This window comes from Hemitrygon akajei, chromosome 11 (assembly GCF_048418815.1).
Source record: "Hemitrygon akajei chromosome 11, sHemAka1.3, whole genome shotgun sequence".
NCBI lineage: Eukaryota > Metazoa > Chordata > Chondrichthyes > Myliobatiformes > Dasyatidae > Hemitrygon > Hemitrygon akajei.
Genome location: NC_133134.1, coordinates 128,246,465 through 128,269,354, shown reverse-complemented (window position 1 = coordinate 128,269,354; position 22,890 = coordinate 128,246,465). Strand labels below are relative to the sequence as shown.

The window sequence follows — 22,890 nt, the reverse complement described above, 5'->3', positions numbered from 1 at the left end:
TAAGGACTTACCCTTCACTACGATGACCGACTGCACTAACTTTTAAAATGCTGTTTTAATTTTAGGAACTTTCCACTTCTGTGGCTACAGATTGCCAGAACTATTCTATAAATATACAGCCTGCTTGGTTTAGTGATTAATGGTTGGCTTAGATGTAGAATCTGTTCTACTGTAATTGCTACAACAATATTTCCCAGGTAGATCATCAACATATTTTTCAGATATAAAGCTTCTAATCTTTAACTGCTGTCAATTGCAATAAACAAAATAGAAAGGATTGAAAACTTGGACTGTGTTAAGTAGTTGATTACAGTGTTCCTTCTCTGTTTGATATAAAATTGATAAACCAGAACTCTGTCAGATATGATACTAAAATGAAAGAACCTGAGACTGAAATACATTTCATGCCTGAGCCAACTTGTTGTAGAAAACCAATTAAGTTCAATGTTCATGAATAAGCAAAAAAATTAAAATACTTCATCCCTCGTTATTTAAATATTTACAAACAATGAAATATTATCACCCCTGTATTTGCATCACTATCATTAAATTTGAATTTAATGCAGGCTTTAAGAAATCATGCAAATCTAGAAATCCATTTGGATCCAGTTAACATGATTTCATCATTTGGTTTGTTACATTTTGGGCCAAGAGAATGATCTTGCCTACCTTAATCAAGTGAAAGCTACATACTCAACCCTTAAGGATAACAATTAATCAAAGAACAGTAATCACCTCTTTGGCTGGGGTTGCAGAGAAAGGAGAGCAAGCAAACTGTTTTCCCTTCTTTCTCAAGGGAATAATTACCTGGAAACTGGAGTAGAGGAAATTTACTTAGGCCTGTTTCGTAGGCTCTAATTCCACTAAGTGAGCAATTTCAGGAGCATTTTGTCGTGTCTGCACATATTTCCTGGTGAAATGCTATCCAATGGATTGGATACTTCCTGGCTCTATTTACCCTAATGCCAATACTACTTCCTTGTTGTATGTTGAACACGTAATGACATCTACAATGCACAGAGCGCTTTTGTTTAGTGGAAGAAATTAAATCAAAAAGCCAAGGTTTATGACCTGTGTTAGTAACACACAGTTTCCCAAAGAGCACATCACAATGAAAACAGTGTTACAAAGGGTCATCATGGGAAATCATCATAAAGACGTCACTCTTAGTTAATGAAAATTGTTTGCCATGCTTCGAGAATATGGTATTGCAGCCCTTTGATTCAGCCCTAGTCTCCTAATTATTACCCCTCTAGGGTCCATCTGGTCTGATCATGGCTCTCAGTTCCCATTGCCCAATCACAGGTATCCTTTTGCTTAGGTGATGTACCTAGTAAAGTCGGCCAGTCCAGTTTCTGTTCCATTCTACCTTTCTTTCCAAAATCCCCACTCTCCATCTCAGTTTCCTATCTTTTCATGCAGCATCCCACTCAAGCAATTGAGAAGCAGAGGCTGTAAGTGTATGTAAATAGTTTTCTTTTGGTTGCTCTAGTGGTGAAATTGTTTTGTGAATCTATTCAAGGGTTGAATATTTTCATCTGTCAGTCATATGTTCTCTCCTAGAGCAACCACAGGCCAGACAGCAGTGCAAACCATTTTGAAAATTGACGCTGGTATCTGGTTCAAATTTTTGAGTTTTTTTGTTTCACAGTTAGATTGAAGTTCTTCATATCTTTGTCGCCTATAAAATTTGCTTAAATTAGGAACTGAAACTGAAATTCCCACAGATAATTTAAATTGGGTTCAGACCCAGCAGTAGTCTTTCTATTAATATTTCACCATCATTCACCACCACAATGGTTTTAAATGTCAATATTCTATTCAGTTTGATTCTGGGCAAGCAATGCCATGGCAGCACCCTCTACTGAGTTCTTGCTACTGCATACACCTGTTGTGCCATAGGAACACTATTCTTACATCTTTCTTATGGAATTCTGCTGGCAACAACAACCCCATTGTTTTAAGAGGCTGGAAGGCTTAATATTTGTGTTTTTTTGTGCTGAGGTTTGGAACAATATATTTATAATATTTCTTTAGCTAAAAGAAGTTCTAAACTAGAAAGTTTCACTTGTATTTACCGACCTGAAAATAGGGAACAGCAACTTAAAGGTTGCAGAGAAGTAAAGGCAGCAGGCTCCACTCATAATATACTGAATTAAGCTTTTTGAGTGTTCTTTTGGCAAAACACATCACCCTTGTACTAAATAGACAATAATTAATGGCTATAAATTCTAAATTCTAGATGGGTGCAGTAGAGGGTGTCAATGAAACTCCAGATCACTGATAAGCATTTGCAAATGTTCATTGTCCCTAATGCTTGAGGTTAAGCATTAGGACTCAACAGATGTGAGCTTAATAGAAGATTGATAGTGGGGAAGGGACATGCTAAAGGATGCGAAGTAAGTCAATAGGGCGTTCAGTCCAATGTTGCAATAGAAAAATCTGAATTGTTCTGGAATTGCTGACCAAGGGGTTTCATCGCAATACCTAAAAGAAGCATTGCTGGGGATATTGTATTATTCTCTGCAACCCGTTGTGGAAATCACATCAGGGATGCAATGATGACTCATGCCCAGTACTGCCCAGCTGAATTTCCAAAGTGACACAAAATCTCCTGGAAATGGTTATTATTGAAGTTCATTCTGGAAAAAGTTAATTTCCAATTACATAACACAAAAAAATCGTTATGTAACTGAATTTCTAGGCATATATTCAATCCAATGTCTGTGCTGAATAACCCTTAAAATTGGGTTGGTGCATCCCGGCTCAGGAAGCAAAGTAGTTTTCACCACTGATTGCTATCCGGTGGCTTGTGCTATGAAGCATGTGGATGAGGAGAGAACTAGTTTTGGCCTGATGCAACTCTGGTTCTTGAAACCTCAGCATTTATTATCAAGGCTGACAAAGAATGACCATTTGGCTGAAGAACAGAGAAAATGATGAAACTGAGAACATCTCCAATTAAAAGAAAAGGTTCATATTAAAGGAATTTTTAAATTTAAACCTAAAGAAAGCCAGCACCTATCACTGATTATCAAAACCTTCTTATTTACCTAGCATTGAAAATGATTAAGTTGTTAAACAAATAGAATCATTCATATAATATGCGTTGTCGTCGTCATCTGAACCCTTAGTGCCGAGGTGGCCCATGGGGCCTCCACAAGGGTCTTCCATTTCTGCCGGTCTTTCACTCTGCTGCTCGCTGCTACTCGGTTCATGTCTACTTCATTCAGTTCTGCTTCCACAGATCTTCGCCACGTCACTCTCGGCCTGCCCCTACTTCACTTTCCCTGTGGGGTCCACCTTAGTGCTACTTTGGCTAGTTGATCACTTGGTATTCTCAGTACATGGCCCAGCCAGCTCCATCGTCTTCTTTTCACACAAACTGAGATTGATTCCATATTACAAGATGTAAGCAAGTCTTGGTTTTTGATTTTCTCAGGCCAGAAGATCTTCTTGATACGTCGCAGAAATTTTGTCTGGAATGTGTCAAGTTTCTTGCAGATGTCTTTCGTTATCTTCCAATATTCACTTCCATAAAGTAGCACACTTAGGACGTTGCACATATGCACAACATTCTAAAACCAATGGCTATTATCTACTTCTTTAAAGCTAAAAAAATTATTTAGAAGTCAGACAACAATTTACTCAGGTCACTTACCAAATCTTTCTAGCATGACAATTAAAAGAATGTGTATGAGTATGCTGGAGACAAAAGGGAATACACAATACCAAGGCACAAACAAGAGACAATCTGGAGATGCTGGACATCCAGACAACACACACAATATCAAGAGATGAATTTCAATTTTAATTTGCTTTTCCAAAATATCTCCTAATTATAAATCCTGAGCAACACTCACCACAATTGATCAAGGAAGGGAGATAGCATGCCAGAAAGAAATGGTGAGCAAATAAAGCAACAAGAGCACTTACACTGCTTTGCAATTAGGACATAGAGTCCTACAAAATAATGAGATAAGGTTCTTGAAATCAGAGTTTGGAAGACTATGTGCGGCCAATTGCAGATAACAAAATTTATCTCCATATTTATTAATACAATTCGGTAAAACAGAAAAAAAAGTATGTTAAATATTTTTTCTACCTGTAATAAAAATGTAAGTGTGAAGTGAAAAAAGGCCATTTGTTCCATCACAGCTGCTGTCTTCATAGAATCATACTGTTTACTGCATCTCAGACTGCCCTATTTAATTCTGTGAGGTAAATGATTTGCCTAATTTGTATATATGATGCAAAACGTATGTATCAAATGCACAAGCATTGCCTAGAACATACAGAACACAAACAGACCATTCATCCCAACCAGTCCAGCCTAAAATGTATGCTTTACAAGTCTTATTTTCCCCATGAGAATCTACTATACCTTCCGTATCTAATATGGTTCAAAGTAAGACTATTGTCAAAAGTACATATGCATTACCATGTACAGTACTGCCCTATGATTTATTCTCCTGCAGGCATTCACAATAACTACAAAGAAACACAATAGAATCCATGAGAAAACACAAGTAACAAAGACGGACAAACAACCAATGTGCAAAAGGCAATAAACTATACAAATACAAAATTTTTAAAAAAATAAATAAATAAATAGTACAAAATGAGAAAATGGGGTATAGAGTCCTTCAACATGAGTTCACAGATTGTGGAAGCAGTTCAGTGTTGGGTGAATGAAGTTGATTGAAGTTATCCACTCTGGTTCAAGAGCCTGATGGTTGAGGGATAATAACTGTTCTTGAACCTGGTGGTGTGGGACCTGAGGCTCCTGTACTTCCATCCTGATGGCAGTAGTAAGAAGAGAGCATTGTCTAGATAGTGAGGTCCATGATGGTGGATACTGCTTTCCTGTGACAGTTTTTTGGATAGGTGTGCTCATTAGGGTGGTCTTTACCTGTAATGGACTGGGCTGTGTCCATTACTTTTTGCAGGATTTTCCATTCAAGGGCATTGGTGTTTCTATATCAGACTGTAATGTAACCATTTGGTATGTTCTCCCCTGTTTGTAGTGGCAGTTACTGTACATGCTAGACCCAGGACAGCTCCTCTGAAATGATAATGTTGATGAACTTAGGATTGCTGACCTTCTCCACCTCTGATCTTCTATTGAGGACTGGCTCATGAATCTCGGGTTTCCTTCTCCTGAAGTCAACAGTTAGCTCCTTGATCTTGCTAACAGTGAGTGAGAGATTGTTATTGTTGCACCACTCAGCCAGATTTTCTGTCTCCCTCCTATATGCTGATTCGTCAGTGCCTTTGATTCGGCAAACAACAGTGGAATCAACAGCAAATCTAAATATGGCACCGGAGCTGTACTTAGCCTCACAGTTAAAAGTATAAAGTGAGTAGAGCAGGGGGCTAAGAACACAGCTTTGTGGTACTCCTGTAGTGACAGAGATTATGGAGGAGATGGTGTTACCAACACAAATTGATTGGGGTCTGCAAGTGAGGAAATTGAAGATCTAGTTGCACAAGAAGGTATTGAGGTCTGGGTTTTGAAGCATATTGAGTCATTTTGAGGGGGTGATAGTGTTGAGTGCAGAGCTGTAATCAATGAAGAGCATTATGATATATGATGTATGCAAAGAGGCCATTGAGTGTAGGTTCATGGTCATGCAGCTATAAACCATCCATTTCATGGCTCAACATGTTGTGTGTTCAGAGATGCTCTTCTGCATAACATTGTTGTAATGTTTAGTAGTTATTTGAGTTACTATTGCATTCCTGTCAGCTTGAACCAGTTTGGCCTTTCTCCTCTGACCTCATTAACAAAATATTTTTGCCCATAGGGTGTTTTTGTAAAACTTTAGAGAATGTTGTGTGTAAAAATCCCAGGAGGTCAGTAGTTTCTGATACTCAGATCACCCTATATAGCACCAACAATCGTTCCATGGTCAAAGTCACTTAGATTACATATCTTCCCCCATTGTGATGTTTGGGCTGAACAACAACTGAACTCTTGACCACGTCTGCATGCTTTTTTGCATTAAATTACAGATACCTGTTTGGTTGATGAGATATTTGCAATAACGAGTAGGTCTGCCTAATAAAGTGGCCACTGAGTATATCAACTCAACCCTCCAATCTTGTCTCCTTTATATGCTTACTTAGTTTTCCTTTAAAATGATACAATTTACTGTACATCAGCTGTGGTAGTGACTTGCTGTGCAAAGAAGTTTCTTCTAAACCCCGTCTCGTTTTTGTGTGGCAATCTTTCATTGATTTTTTAGTGTTTGTTATTCTAATTCCACTTACATCTTAAATCATCTTCAATACCTTACTATTTGTTTCTGATGATTAAGCCATCAAACACAGATGTAAATCTGATGTTTTGTTTCCTGAAATCAGTACAGCAGTACTTGAATAAGCCTGCATTTGGAACAAAAATATGAAATAAATACTTCAAGCTGATAAAGTAGTTGCAGATGTTCTCCTCAATCCTTTTAAATAATACTGTACTCTGTTTAGAGGAGAGTGTGCATTTGTGTACGTGCATACATATGTCTATTTGTGTTCACTCATGTGCAACCTTTAAAACTTTTTACGATACTTGATTTACAACTCAGTTTCACAGACTTCTTAGTATAACTAAAACAAGTTACTGCAAGTGTTTCATTACATTTCAAAAACAGCAGCATCAGACAACATGAGAAAGGAAAACCACAAAGTGTTAATGTGTCACATTGGCTTATTCGAATTTTATGATCATACACCGGCAATTTGGCTGATTGGAGAGAAAGTCAGTCGCTCTTTCCTGAAATAGCTTTCAGATGAACAGTAATGAGGGTCATATGACAAATACTTGCCATTAATGCAGCCTTTCATTCTCTGCAGCACAGGGAGCCAAAGAGTGGTATTATATTGCTTAGCAACATGACTAACAACCATTTCAACCACTGTTGCAATGTTTTTGTTTACATTTTTGCATCAGTCTAACTTTACAGAGAGTTACAGTATACAGCAGCATAGTTTAGAGTGTCTCCTGTGAAGCTGTGTTTCCTGCTCATGGTAGAGTGTTGACATCCCTAGGTAATGAATGAGGAGGAGGCAGAGTTATGCATTCTTCTTTCTCTCTGAAAGCCTGTTAATTTGCCATCTCAATATTACTTAACAATTTGGATCTCTCACTATATGGTTCTCCTTCCCACTTCAACTTTCTGATCTCATTCTTTGACTTAAAGCTTCTTTGCAGTTTGAAATAACATCGTGACTGGTTTCCTCTTGATTTCAGGAAGACAAGACAGTGAAGGTGAAGGGCCTCTCATTCAGTTGCACATTTGTTTGCCAGAGGTGAAGTGATTTTGCTTTGTTAAATGCCTCAGGTTATTTAGATACTAACCATTTTGACAGTATATTGGCGCACCAAAGAAGGACCCACTGGAAAGGTCGAATACTAGGCTGACTCCACAACCTACAAAGAGCTGTCCTTGGCAGCTATGTCTGTAATAAGAAGCATTATGGAAGTTATTTTTTACTTCCCATCTGGGGTCGGAATATCAATACAAGGGTCATCATAGTTTTGGCTCTTTGCAGAGCTCTGAGATGATTACTGGAGCATCACTAGTGCCACCACCCACTCTAACAATGGTTTGTACATGACTTCAAGGAAGAAAAGAACCATACATAGAACCATAGAACATTACAGCACAGAAACAGGCCTTTTGGCCCTTCTTGGCTGTGCCGAACCATTTTTCTGCCTAGTCCCACTGACCTGCACCTGGATCATATCCCTCCATACACCTTTCATCCATGTTCCTGCTCAAGTTTTTCTTAAATGTTAAAAATGAGCTTGTATTTACCACTTCATCTGGCAGCTCATAACATACTCCTTATATACATAAGAATTCATCAAGGAATTCAAAGCCATGTTGTATTGTAAGGTACCATTATGGAATTTTACAGTCAAAATATGTCAGAAATGCTATGCTACTCAGTTCCCAGTCAAAACCCTGGTGTTTGCACAAGTGCTAAGTGATGTCCATATATTTTGTTCCAAAAAGGTGTTTCAGTTGAAAGGTACAGTACTCTTGAACACTATCTGCTAGCAGCTTGGGGAATTTGGAAAATGTTCACATCTTCTGCTTGTAGTTTACTTGTGGGCAGGAGAAACCTCTCTACTTGCAAAGAAAAGTTTTCTGTCCTCGACATAAACAAAAGATGGTGTGGTTAATGACACTTCCTGATTTTTTTTTAAATTTCAGAAGTGACTACAGCCAAGAATTAGCCACACCACTTACTCTTCAGTGCAGCTTTGTACCCATTCACGACAAAGACAAGCTTACACTATTGAATCTCTTCTCCAAAAGTTAAAAAATTTGCCAAATCTGTGTGAGTTAGTTACTTGTGCTAAAAGAAGTAAATTTTGCAGTGGTGCACAATTTTATAAAGAAATACTGAGCCAGTGAGGTTAACTGGATGGAACCATTCGCCATTTATCAAAGCACCATTGTCCATTGTTAACTACTCCTTCTCTTGGAAGCTATGTTTTATTTTATGAAGGGTATGATTCAGGCAAATTTTGAACAGAGAGATTGAAAATTTGGGCAGTGCTCACTTCTGCCATGTTTATACTTCCTATTGATTCCAAAAAGATGGGGGCAGTGGGGATTGATGAAGTGATGGAGGGAAACAAGTTTCTAGGGCAATACATGGTGGGAATTTCAGAAGTCTATAAGACCATAAGACATAGGAGCATATTAAAGCCATTTGGCCCAATGAGCCTGCTCTTCCATTCAATTATGGCTGAGAGAATATAATATCCCTCTCAACTCCATTCTCCTACTTTCTTTCTGTAACATTTGATATTCTTACTAATCAAGAACCTATCAACTTCCATTTAAAATATACCTAATGGCTTGGTCTCCTCAGCCTTCTGTGGCAGTGAATTCCACGGATTCACCAACCCCTGGCTAAAAATGTTCCTCTTCATCTCTGTTCTAAAGGGACATCCTTGTAATTCCTACCAATTACATTTGTTTACAAATAGTTCCATAGGAAATCTATAAGCTTTCTGCAATGGGACAGCATTAGGTCTCCAAAAAGTGCTGCTCAAGAAACAGCAGGAAAGAATGGACAGCTGTACCCTCAATATAATAGTAATGAGCAACAGATCCAGTAAAGGCGTCCCAGTAAAGTACATGCATTGGTGCCAAAGCTAATATTTAAATGAATTCTCTTTCAGATTTGTTTCATAGCCAATGCAGAAAGAGAATGCTAGGTGTGTTAATTCCAAGGCATAAATTTGTGGGTTCAATTTCCAGACCATTCAGTTGACTAAATAAACTAGGCAAGAACCCAGTGAAGCTGTAAGGGAATACAGTACTGTTAAGACTAATGAGATAATAAATCAAGGTCTTGTCAACTTCTTTAGATGGGCGAAGAAATACATGAGAACTGTATCCTATGATTCAGTTTTAAAGAGGTGAAGACAAGAAATGGTATGCTATCTGGCTGTTATATTCCTGCTTGAGAGAGCTTGTTGTGTCTCAATTATGGCAACGGAGTAGTGACTAATTTAAATGCATTTAATTGACAGTAACGCACCTTGGGATATATTGAGACTGTAAGTCATAGACAAATAAATGCTAGCTAGGATACTAGGAATAAATCTATTGGTCCTCTTCTAAATAAGACATGGGATTTATCACCACGAGGCAGGGGTTAAATTCCCATTCAAAGGATTGCATATCTGACAGTCTCGTCAATGCTGTTCTGGCATTTAGGCTTGTCAAATGTGTTCAGTCCTGAGTACTGGGTTTTGAATTGAGAAACTACAAATATATAAAAGAATTGCCTACCAACTGAGCCACATTTGACACTGAGCTGACATATCAATAGTGGTAGTATGTTTACAACAGGCTTTGGAAGAAATAGAGACTAAAAATAGCCAGACTAATTACCAGCTGATTGGAAATAGACCAGATAGAAGGCAACTCTTTGACTTCTTGCAAGCTTCAGCCAGCGACTTTTATCAACACATTGAAGAAGTCCAAGTGAATAGAGTAGACTTAAAACTGTAAAAAGCATTCATCCAGGTTAAAATATTTATAGTACTGGAGGGATTAAAATTTGGCCATTCATGTTGTCAAGCCAGTAGCACAATTTAAGCATGGTTGATTTTTATCCACATATGATCAATATTCCTTTATAACTGAATAAAAATTTGTTGCTCGGCTAAGAAAATTTTCAATACATACAGCATCAATAATTTTTTTTATTGCAAAGTGAATTCCTAATGTTTTCCACATTTATGTGGAGAAGGTGATTCCTGATTTCATTCCAACTTGACCTAAATTTAATTTTAAGTTTACACCTTCCTATTTGAGCCTTCTAGCCAAAGAAAATAGTCTCACCATATCTACTCAGTTCAAAACAATAAATTTAGAACTAATAATTTAACTGATTCCATTCAGCTGTCCCTGGCTCTCCACCCCCTCATTGGAATATCTATTCCCACTGCAGCTGTTTACCATCCCATTTTCAATCCTGGACACATCCCCATGGCACCAACAACATTCCCAGCTTTCAACCATTTGATTTTTCTCTGATTGATTTACTTACTGAACATGTACAACATTTCTGCAAAACCACAGTCTTATAATACTTGAGTTGAGCGTTACCTGATTATTTGCTGTTGTGAATTAATTACTGACACGTTATTCCAGAGAATTGTGAACTTAATTAGACAGCAGTTAAGTCTGGTGCTGATTTGCTGTGGGTTTGCTGGCACACTCCCACCAATTCCATAAGCAAATTGCTGAGCAAAACCATATGTCCAGAGTTAATATGAAGCACAAAATGTCGCCAGACATTAAGCCAGGATTTTCAGTTTGAAATCTCTCAGCTCTATAAGAAATGAGTAAAATTGAAACAGGAACAGGACCCAAAAGGTAAAAGTTGCTTTGCTCAACTTACATCCAAAGCAAGTTTTAAGCCCTAAAGAGGTGAAAATGAGAGTAACCATTAGCACTTCACAGCTGAGGTCCTGATTTTCTTCAGTTTATTTTGCATCTTTCTTTATTTTATTCTCTTACAATGAATGTCTGTCAATTATTAATGCAGTCAGTGAGATTGCCTCTCACCTCATTTGGCAGAAGTGGGTGATTTCTTGCTGCCAATGAAACTCAAGCCTCTGCTGGGCACACCCGAATCTGACAGGAAACTAAATAATTTATGCAGTGTTCAGGATCTGTTTGGTGGACCATCCAATTAGTAAACTGGCCGATCAAGAGGAATAGGTCCCAAAATGCTGAGTCCATCATTAGATAGATAGGGTGAGCTAGATTCTACAAGAATAATGTGGGATACTCTGCTCAGCTTTCCTCCTTTGCTATGTACTTCCACTCACTTTGAATCTGACAAACCATGCCAATTTGCACAACGGCGCTGGTTCACATCAAACTATTGACCCGCTCCCAGATCCTCAGGTGCACCCTCAAAATGGACAGGGTATTCCACCGGAGTCACTAGGCGCAAACTTTGCAGGCTTTGATCTCTTAGCCTTCCTTCCAATTCACAAAATCGATGCAAGTTTTCATAAGTGTAATTCCCTGCCGTTTGACAATTCATAAATTATTTATTGTGGCCATTTTTCTCGGCTGTGGAAATTTATGATAATGTTGTACTGCCATGAACTTGAACTGAAAAAGGGATGAAAATGAAGCAAACGCACTCAGATTATTACAAGCCATGTGAAAGACTGGCTGCACTGACACGTACCAATTCCTAACTTGGTTACCACCTTACCTGATGCTGAAAACAACAAATTGGGATACATGGAGAAATCTGCTGTGTACAAACAGTCCTCTGTGTATAACATATTTACTTGGACAAAACATTTAGCGGCTCAAGAGTGATGACTAGATGAATGAGTAAAGGCGGTCCCTTGAAATTGACTCATATCCTGCTTGAAGTCATCTTTAGCCCCAGTAAATAAATATCAAAGCACAATTTGCTTTTATTCATTTACTTCTGTTTAATTTCAGGAGTCTGCTGCAAGTGTTTCTGGAATTAACTGCAACTTACCTTACAATGCCAAAATGGCAAAGTTCTTCAGCCAGCAGAAAAATAGATCATGAAACGTAGTAAACTGGAGGAATTTATGGAGGCACTTCCAGGGTGTGTATGACATGTTGAGTGAAGACTGCCGCTGAATAAGGAACAGAGAATAATGGGAGACATAGGAGGCTAAGGTCTGATTCATGGAAGCAATATGTTGACATCTAGTCTAGAGAAGACTACAAATAAGGGACAGCTAAAGTTACATGGGATTCATCAAAGGGAAAATGTCATAGTGTGTTTGGGCAGGAAGGCCAATGTGAAGCATATAAGTGATAAGTAAATAAAATATTCTGGATATTTGCTGATAAACTGGGTAAATCAGTGCCATTTATTTTGGTTCTGATCATGCAAACCTTGAGTGTATCCACATTAGATCACACTTGCAATCATCTCCACATGGATTCTCAATCAATGTCTCTGTGGTATCAGACATTGATTGTTTTCATAGCTGAAAATGTGCTGTCTAGTACTCCACTGCAAAGTTAGGCTAAGGAGTTTAGCAGACACAAGCCTGATTAGATTTGTGCCATTTGGATTAAGAGAAGTCTAACGTATGAGATGAGGTGAAAAGATGGAGATTGGGCAGAGTGGCAGGTGGGTATGAGTGAGTGGTGCGAAATGTGGCAGGGTAGGGGCCAGATGGTTTGACCCAACGGTGCCCACTGGCTGACAGATCACAGGAGCAGGAAGTTGGCCCAGTGCTGGGAAATTGAGGGAAGTGGCTGGAGGCCAGCTCAGTCATGTGGGAGGGAGCTGGAGGTTGATCCTGTTGCAGGATTGGAATTCAGCAATGGCCCGGACATCATTTGGCAGGAACTAGGGGTGGGAGAAAATAAATTGGGTTCAGCAGCAAATTGTAAGCAGGGTTGAGGAAATTGCTGTGTCAGAGAACTGCAGATCAGGATGGGAGAAGAGTTTACTAGTTCACGTGAAGTCTGGAGGTCAAAGAGTGATCAGGAGGGTGTGTTGATTGTGGGAGTGGAACCAAAAGATTACCAAAAGGTAATTTACATACCGCACAGGCTGTCAATTTGGTACTCCGAAATGCCAAATTCCCAGGACAATGTGAACCAAGTTTAACCTTATTCAAAAGGAGGGCACTGCGAGGGGAATAACCTCACCTCCCATGCCCTTGATTCCTTGATGCAGAAATCGCATCAGCCTCAGAAACGTCATTAACAGCACAAAGGGTCTAGCTTAATTTTTGTCTAATTGGTGCAGTACAATCTGAAAATATTCAATATTGTCTTTCAAACAAAAAAAAATGTTAGTTTCATTGGCAGATACCACAAAATGCAATAGAAGCTCTAGTCAAATATGTTTCACAAACTCCTGTTTCATGAGTGTGTATGAGGTTGCACTGACAAGACCCTCCCTCAGCTCCAAGTCACTCTTTCTGCTTCCTTGCATTAACTGGCTCTTCTTTTGCGAGGAGCTTACTTGTATGTTTTGTACAGCCAATTCATTTGTGAAAAACATTGTTCTTCTTCCTTAAACACTACTTTGGACATGGTGAAACAACATTCTAACAGATTCTCTGCCTTTTTTAAATTTGGAAAGTCCAATGAAGAAATAATCTAATTTGAACAAAAAAAATCCTTGGCAGCATGCTCTAAATACTCAACATAGTAGCAGATGCACATTAATTCTGAATTCACTGAAGCTGAATTACAGATTCATTTCAGTATCACATTTGGTACACCATTATCACAGTTTATCATCCTCCTGTACCTTACTTATTTCACTACGCTACTTTAACTTAGTCTCATTATACTCATACACATGTAACTAGGCCTTATATAGGAACTATCCAGTTTTAAAGAAGTACCATTCCATTAAAGAAAATCCACATTGTCCTAGTTGAAAATTTTTCATTATGCCTGGACTACCATAAAATTTACTTTGACAGTGAATGATAACTATAAGCCCAGAAAAATATATATTAAAAAATCTTTAAGTTTTAAGATTTAATACAATGTGACATTTTTAAGCAGCATAGACATTAAGAAATGTTTAGACTTTGAAGACAGGCCCTGTTTCAATTTTCTCCAGTGAGTGAGAATGAGGGCTTTCTTGCACTGTTTAAGAGACAGTAATAGTTTCCTGAGTAAAATGAAACTAAGAGGAGATATGTTAACGTTAACAGCAAAAAGTACCTTTGTCAGTTGAAAGTTTTCAGTATGAATACTATGAGATATTACACATGAATCCCTCCCCCACTGTAATCAGTAACACTTAATAGTTGGATGTTGAATCTGATACCCATTTTAAACTCTTTCTATATGTCAAGCAACTGCACACGATTCATTAGTTTAAAATATTTCCTTTATAGCAATAACTGCAACTTGTAATTTAATCTATCAAATAAATATAAGTAGACTGCAGGCACTTCCGAGGAATTTGTGCTCCCTGGCCAACCAAGTTAAAATTTTATAGCATGGAATCCAATCCCAAAAATCACCAGATATTACTTTATTTATTTTAGCAAAAAAAAAGTTATAAATTGAATTGTAAAGCATTTTAAGGTGTGAGTGAACAGAGAGGAATTAGGGGTCAAATATGGGGAGTGCATGAAAATTGTCAATCATGTGCTAACTGTTCAATAGCATGTGTATGCTACTGTACTCTGAAATACGCTTCTGCTGAAATCAATACATCTGAGAACAGCATATTACATACTCAGCATGTCTAACTGAAGATTTTCTACCTCATAATTCCATGAACTTGTAGGCATAATTGACAAAGCCATAAAAAGCTCAAGACATTTTGGTTTTTACAGAGAGGCATTAACCTGCTCTTTAGACTGGAGTCAAGTTATGTTGAAAAGTCTGTAGAAAACTTGAGAAAACCTGAAAACACATTTTTCCTGCATGTCCTGCAGAATTTACCTGCTAAGCCTCTCTTTATGGGATTCCCCAACAGGAGCCAGTTCACTTAAAGGGAAGGTGGCCTTTGAGTAGAATAGTAATGACCAGGATTTGTGTGTGCAGGCAAGGTCATGATAGGGCAGAGGGAGCAGATGGTGTTTGTGAAGGAAGAAGTTGGCTCAATGATCATGTTGTCGTGGGCAAGAGGTTATCTGTAAATTTGTTAGGCCTGGGAAATCCAAATCCCAGGATACCTGGCTGCCATGGTCAAAATAAAAAGGTATTAAAATTAAGGCAGATCCCATTATATACGACTTAAATAACTACTTCTCTCCTATGGTCAGACTGACTTTCTCTCGACCCACAGTCTATGAACCACAGAATTTTGTTTTTGCTACAGATTATAGAGATTTCAACCTATTACATGCTGCAAATTCAACCACTTTTAGGAGATAACAGCAGAAAAGTAATTAAGTTAACTTGTACAAAAAAGTTGTTGGAAAATAAACTATAGCCTAAGAGCTATTTGTGTTTGTAAAAGCTTTCACTAGCATACTGCCATTGACAGTAATCAGAGAGAAAATGAAGAAGAGGAATTTCTTTACTCGGTGTGGTGCTGCAGGACACAAAACTCAGCCACATGGTGTAACTTAGACAGAGACCGTTGCCTTTCAAAACAAAACTGTTCCAAATTTAATAAATCTCATAAATAACCGCCAATGCTATCATGCTTGTTCATTAACACTATCATACTGACTAGATTATACTTAATATATAAATGTAGAACCAGAAATTACCTCAAGTTCAAATCTATGAACTGCAAATGCCATTCTGCATTCCATATTTGTGAGCTGTAACATCCCATGATATATATAAGCCTATAAACTGGATTGGGCCAAAGTCAAAGTAAAACAAATGCTTTTGGACATAAGATTGGTTGCACCTTCAGGATATTTTCTTAGACATTAAAATTGTCAGCTTGAGAATTTATTTTTGTGCTATCTTTCTGAGTAATTTCATTGGGATTCAGTCACATGAAGGGAGAAAATGGAGTCCAACGTACAATCTTGTTTACAATTACAGCTTATTAAAAATAAATTTGTTTTAGCATTATAACTGGTTGACAACTGATTCCAATCACATCAACTTTCATTCATTCATGATATTTAGAATAAGTTATATTTAGACACCAGCTTATCCCCAAAAATATTGATTCATAATTCCATAACTTACAAAAGTCAGCAGGAAAGTCCCTTCAGACTTTTCAATCCAATTGATACAAATCAATTTATTAGCCTCATTTGACTTTATGATCCAGGAAGTCTATTCTTTTTTGAAAGATGATGGTGTTTATTCCGATCAGTTTTGCTTGCAACATAATTATGTCTCCAACTGCCTATATGTACTTTTCCTTCAAGCATAATAATGCACATATTGCCTACTAATATCCACTTACCTGATCACTACTGCGTATAATGAGACAACAAAGTTACACAGCTTTAGACCCCTGTATGATTGAGACCCCTGTACGAAAGTCTAATTTCTGTCAACACGACATTATTTGCGAATTACAATGAAGCAACGTTAATTTCCATCACTTCCTGAATGTTCAGCAGTTACATAATTAAAATGATGAAAGCCAGACTCAAGCCACCACAAATAGTGTTTCGAGGGAGGTGGGAAGGTGTTGGGAGACCAGCTTCCAAGAAGCAATCCAGTAATAATAACTTGCCATTGAGACTGCTTTGTCTCAGAGTTTCAGATTTAACGGCCGTGGGCAGGGTTTGACAGGAAACCCAGCGGCTGGCGGTAGACAGTACAGCAAGGTTTAGCAGGCAAGTTCCTTTCCTTCAGTGTTACCTCCAGAATTGGCTGCAACCTCAACCCACCGTCTACGGGCAATCATAGTCTCTCTGTCAGATTGTGTGCCATTGTTCCCTATGGTTCTGTTTCTCACTCTTGAGATATGGCTTGTAGTATCTCTGGGAAAAGGGGAGAAAAGGATAAAAACATTGTCTTCATGCGCATTAGAGCTCCTATGTACAGGCTTCCCAGTAGCTGTCATGGCAACACTCCATACAACCCTGGCTATGTTTCCATCAGCCAGCAATTATCAGGCCCTGTTCATTTCTCTTTTAATATTCCCTGTCCCTAAACATATTGTAGCTATGTTGCTATTTGACTGAAAGCACACAGCAATGCTGGACACGTGGGTGGTGTCTGCATGTTTTCAGGTACTCTGCGACATTTGTTACCGTGCGTCAGTTGCTGTGGTTTGAGAATTTTCCAGTACCAGAGCAAAATGCTGACAGTGCAAACACAACTATCACTGAACATCTTGCCTGTTGTCATCCGCTCTCTGTAAAAAGCCCTTGCCTTTGACTGGATTTTGATAGGCTACAAGTCACTATAAAGACATACATTTTCAAAGGTGCATATAAAGGAAAGTTTACCTTTCTGTCACAAGTAATTCACAGTGGAAATATTATCTATATTCTTGCCCAGCTGAGATTTATTCCAATTCCAGTTTCAACGACAAAAGGTTGGCCGCATGCCTTTAAGCTAATTCTGTCATTGATGCACCTTATCAAACGAATGAACCGAATGACTCCAGAATTGTATTGTTGCTTTAAGGTAAAAGTGCAGCTGTAGTGTACCTACCGACCTCAGATCTGCCTGTCTGTGGTTTTGGCTGCCAAATGCAGTAGACGGTTCTACATGAGTGCTTACACACACGTGCAGAACCTCCAAATCCACCAGTTCAATAAACTGAGCACACAGACAGCATTGTGCACACTCTCATGATACTTAAGTAAACTCTGAGCGACACTCTTCAGATAAATCTTCAAATGAAGTAATCCTGGCATGAGAACATGTCTGAAAGAGCTGCATATTTGGAATTTGCATGTGCAGTGCCCGTCATTTCCCATTTATTCATTTCAGCAGCAAATTGGAAGGGGATTTCGCATTGTACCCTCTTATCAATGAGATATTCTAAGACAGGATCAAAGATTAAAATGATCACCACTGAGTCAGGAGTGTTCAATATGCTCCTTGAACATTTTGCAAACAAGATATGATGTCTTGTTACCCTCCATGTTGGTCAACTCCTGTAATTTGACTACTATTACTAGGCAGTGTTCTCACTCAGAGCGTAGCTTGGTATTAATAGGCTGCAACTTTCAACATTCTATATATATATATATATAAAAACAGAGTATGCAGTTTTCAGCATACGCCTTTTTTTTTTGCTTTTCACTTTGCATCTTTTTTGTTTTGAATTGTGTAATAATTTGAGCAAACTGGTTAGTTGCATTAAAAGGTGTGATTCAACAAAATGCAGACTTCCTGTTTCCTGTGAGCCACTCTGACAGCCCAAAAAGAAAATCAAAGTTTCATTTTATTGAGAAGATGCACCATTTTGGTAATAAAGAAATCATCTAGTTCCTGCTCTTGCAAGACCGAAAAAAAAATCAGAACTTTAGGTTTCTGTGCAGCTGCCCTGTTGAGCCTTCTCGTTGTCACATATAAACATCCGTCCATGTCAAATGTTGATATCTTTGTAAAGATTTGGAAAATGCACACCCAAAAGCAAAGAACATCAGCCTCTGAATAAACAGCAACTTAGATAAGCTTGTTACCTTTTGGATACAAAAATTCCATTCAGCTGTGACTCATAGTAAATTCAGGAGCAACTATGTGAGAATTATGGGCTATGGGAAGTCTCAGTGAAAGCATTAACTTATCATTCACGATGCATTTGACAGATTGTGAACTGTAGAAATGTAATCCCCTTGGTTGCTATTTAGTGTTCTCCAGTCATCACAACAGAACCCTTTCCTTATTGGCAAGTATATTATAAGAATCAGCACTCACTAAATAGAAATTCCAATGTGGATTTCATTAAGGAATAAAACACAAAACTGCTGAGTGTCAAAAGCTGAGGACAACCTGTAAACCAAGCCCTCATTATTTTTACTTTTAGTTGAAGAAAATGATCAAAAGTTTGAAATTTTGGCACCACAGTAGTGAATAACAAGTACAGCAGATAGCTGTGCACAGCAGTATACAGGAGCTGTTTATAGGGAGGGAAGCCTTGTTAAACCAATACAACAACCTGCCATGCGTGTTTAATTTTTTCCGTTAACTTTTACCACAGCAAATGCTCTGTTTTTAGGTGATCAGATTATTTAGAGGCAAACAGCTGAAAATAGGATGGGGAGGGTGTTGTGGGGAGGTGTGGGAGTGGTGTTCTAACTTGCCAGATTGGCAGAGTTTCTGGTATGGAAAGGAATGCTCTCAAAGGTCCCCCGGCAGAATAAGAGCGCGGTAAGCCAGCAAACCCTGCCAGAAATAACAAACAAAACGGCTTTCCCCATCCTGCCCGAGCAGCCAGCTCCAGAGCATTACAACAGTTGCCATAGAGCTTACTTTGCTATCATAACAAATTTGATATGTCCAGTTATAAAAGAGTGCACTGTATTTTGCAGACATGAAAATTTAATTTTTGTTGTTTTTTCACACTGCAGGCTTACTTCTGTCTGGGTGCTACAGACAGGGACTCCCTGAGTTAAAGCTGCTGTTTCCTTTCTTTCACCTCAAGTAAACTATTTCTGCTTCCAATCCCAAACATTACCACAAATTATGTCCCCTGAATGTAATCACATCTCAGGTGAAAGCTCAAAATCATTCTATGATACATTAATAAAACGTTTGTCCTACTTCTTTGTCAGGAATCAAATCTTCTCTACATACCTTATTAAAGTGCTCCAGCCTTTTGAAGAAGTCCCATGGAGTTTCTGTAAAAAAAACTCAGTTTCACTGGTGCAACTTAATTTGGTTGGCCCTCATATCAAAATTTGGTTGATTTCTATAAAAGATAATAACTTTCTTTATCAATTATCCCAACAACAATTAATCCAGTGCTTTCCCCGGCGTACATGACAAATAAACTTTTCTCGGGCTTCCAGCCGGGTACAAGTTTCGATTATAACCAACATTTCAATGACAAGTTCTGCCACCCCGATGAAGATGGCAGAGCTTGTCATCGAATCGATGCCTGTACTCAGCTGGAAGCCTAAGAAAAGTTTATTCAACAATTAATCCATTATGAGTATGCCAGAATACCTAAATGGGAACATTTCCTCATCTTGTCCACATGGCCAATAGAGCAGGACCTTCTTTAGAGAATATAAATTAGGCCAGTTACGTACATATTGCAACCTGTGTGAAATACACTCTACGGACTTTAATTAGAGGTGTGGCCTTGATTGATTTACAAGTGGACGCAACTAGTTTAAAAGCTCCAATTTGGTAAAAAGCTGCATTAAATTCATTATCATAGATAAAGTATTTTGTCATTTGAAAAGTTAAACCTATAAGTGAATGAGATGTGAAGAGACAAACCTTCAATCAGTGCTAAATGATAAAGGTGGCTTATGTTCACTGTAACAGCATAATGCCTTGCCCAGAGCAATATTCCCTCAGATTTTTTTACAGCTGCATGGACCTACCATTGCTCCGAGTAGGATATTCTTTCATGGCATGAAAACTATGTGGAACTTTAAATGACTTGTTGGTAATATTCATACTATGAATATCACGAATGAAAATAGAAATATCACATACTTTTATTATATTTATTAATTGAAGGTATAATGAAATCTAGTAAAACAGAAAATCTTTCGTGTTTTGTAAATATTTTCTAGCTGTGTCCAATTCTAGCTGCACACAACAAAGGCTACGTGCACAGGAGCATTTTAGCAACTGCGTGGACATGCACTCACGCAACTTATAGGGAACTGTGGAGCCATCTAGCTTCATACAGCTGTCCATTCATTGATCATGGTTGGTCTGCTCTTGCATTAAGTATCTTGATATTCCTATCCAGAAAAAGATTAATAACTTCAATTGGCACAGCACGTTGAGGGGGGTGTATCAGATAACACCTACCACAGAGTGACAAAGTATTTGCTGATTTCATTCCTATTCGGTCAGATCTAAGTTGTAGATTCAGTACTCTTATTTTGATTTCCTATACTAAAACAAATAATCTCAAGATCTTCCTTACTAATTTTCAGTTTAACTCCCCATTCACCTCTTCCATAGCTCTAATAAATCCTGAAAGCCAGGTCTGCCTTTTTACTTGAAAGCAAAATTTCTCACTTTGCATTCCATCTTCTTAAGTTGTATGCCAATATTACTGTGCAGTGCTTTCCAGAAGCATTCAAATCTACATCCACAATTAATAGGGCCCGGATTTTTATTATGTAGCATACCATTTATCAGTACTACATGAAACAAATTTACTGCAACGTGAAAGAGTGCCTGCCTCACAGTGAGTTCCATATGGTCAAACGTGCACAGTGGCATCAACTGTGAAGGGTAAATTTATAGATTATATGATTTGTTTGGCTTAGGGATAATGTGGCCTACTCATGTAGAAGCAAGACATCTGAGGTTTAGTTTTGTGTCTTTGAGGAAATCTGCTGGCGTGTTCTGATATTGGGAATCTCCCCCACTACAAGCTCTTCTCCAGATCCTCCAACATCACTGTCCCTTCCTCTCCTTCAGCCTTACTGTATTCTCAACTCTGCAATGCCCCCAATTGTTGGCCCAGGTGCCTATACCTCTCCAATCGCTGGTTAGAGGTTCTACAATGCTGCAAAATCTCAAACATGACTTACACAACCCCTCGACTTGTATCTGCACCCTTCACAATATGACCATTGCTGAGTGACTCCCTACAACTAGCCATGTTATAAAGGCTGATTTCTATTTCTTCCCTTCCAATTATCGCTAGCTTGGCAACGTCCCATTAATCTGATCACTGTTAATAGCTAAGATCACCAAGCCAACCCTTGCCAACTACCAACAGCCATTTTTCAATGCTATTCATTCCCAATAACCCGATTCTTTAAATTCTGATTCCTCATCTAAAGCCTCAGTCTTCCATGAGATTCCATTATACCCATGACATGAACCAAGGCTCATGACTTACATAACCTTTTAATAGTGGGTCTTAGTGGGCAGAAGGTGAGCAAGGTGTATTCTTCTACCTAATATATAGTAGAACTTTCCTAAAGTATTTTGTTTGTCACACTGTGAACCATGATTATGGGCCAGATAACTTTTAGGCCTTAGTCAGTTGTCATTATGAAATGACTACAATTATTATTTATAATATGTTCATTCCATACAAAGGGAGGCATTTCTGGCAGGTTCTTTTGATAACAAGAATCTAGGACCTGGCCACCGTGTACCTTGAGCAGAAGCTTGATCTGAGTTTAGAAAGGAACATTATCCTTATAGAGTAACTGAATCAAAAGATAGAAACAGCTCTCTAGCAGGTTGAAAGGAGCTGAATGTCACTTAAGCTGCTTGCCAGCCCCTATTAAAGAGGTCACATGGTATTTTGGCTGAAGAAACGGCTCACGAATAGCGCCTGGTCTGTGGTAACACACACAAAATATGAGGAACTCAGCAAGTCAGGCAGCATCAATATGCCCATCTTATCCCATTAAATTCCATCAGCCATTTCTCACCCCATTTTTACAACTAGTTCAGATCCCACAATTGGGATCAGTCCTCACTGTCCACTACACCCCCAATCCTCTTGTTACTCACAAATTTGCTGATCTAGTTTACCACATTATCACTCAAATCATTGATACAGATAACAAACAAAAACAGACCTAGCACCAATTTCTGCAGACTAGTCACGGACCTCCAGTCAGAGAGGCTGCCATCTACTGCCAGTGTCTGGCTTCTCCTGTGAAGCCAATGTTAAATCCAGTTTACTCTTATCCTAAATGCCAAGCCAATGAACCTTCTTGTCCAGTCTCCCATACAAGACCTTGACAAAGGCCTTGCTAAAATCCATGTATACAACATCTACTGCCTTTCTTTCCTCAACATACCTGGCAACCTCCTCGAAAAATTCTAT

At 38.4% G+C, this 22,890-nt stretch overlaps 1 protein-coding gene across 3 annotated transcripts in view; it reads right to left on the bottom strand.

Annotated features, from left to right (window-relative positions):
- The window catches only part of nfatc2a (nuclear factor of activated T cells 2a), a 156,640-nt gene that overhangs the window by 12,818 nt on the left and 120,932 nt on the right, over window positions 1-22,890 (bottom strand). For 2 of the 3 annotated variants that reach the window (XM_073061651.1, XM_073061649.1), the window contains exon 10: window positions 19,701-19,744. The exons of the other annotated variant lie outside the window; for it this stretch is intronic. In XM_073061651.1, the coding sequence (XP_072917752.1) occupies window positions 19,701-19,744 (44 nt within the window). The remainder of the gene's footprint in view (window positions 1-19,700; window positions 19,745-22,890) is intronic. 3 annotated transcript variants of the gene reach the window in all.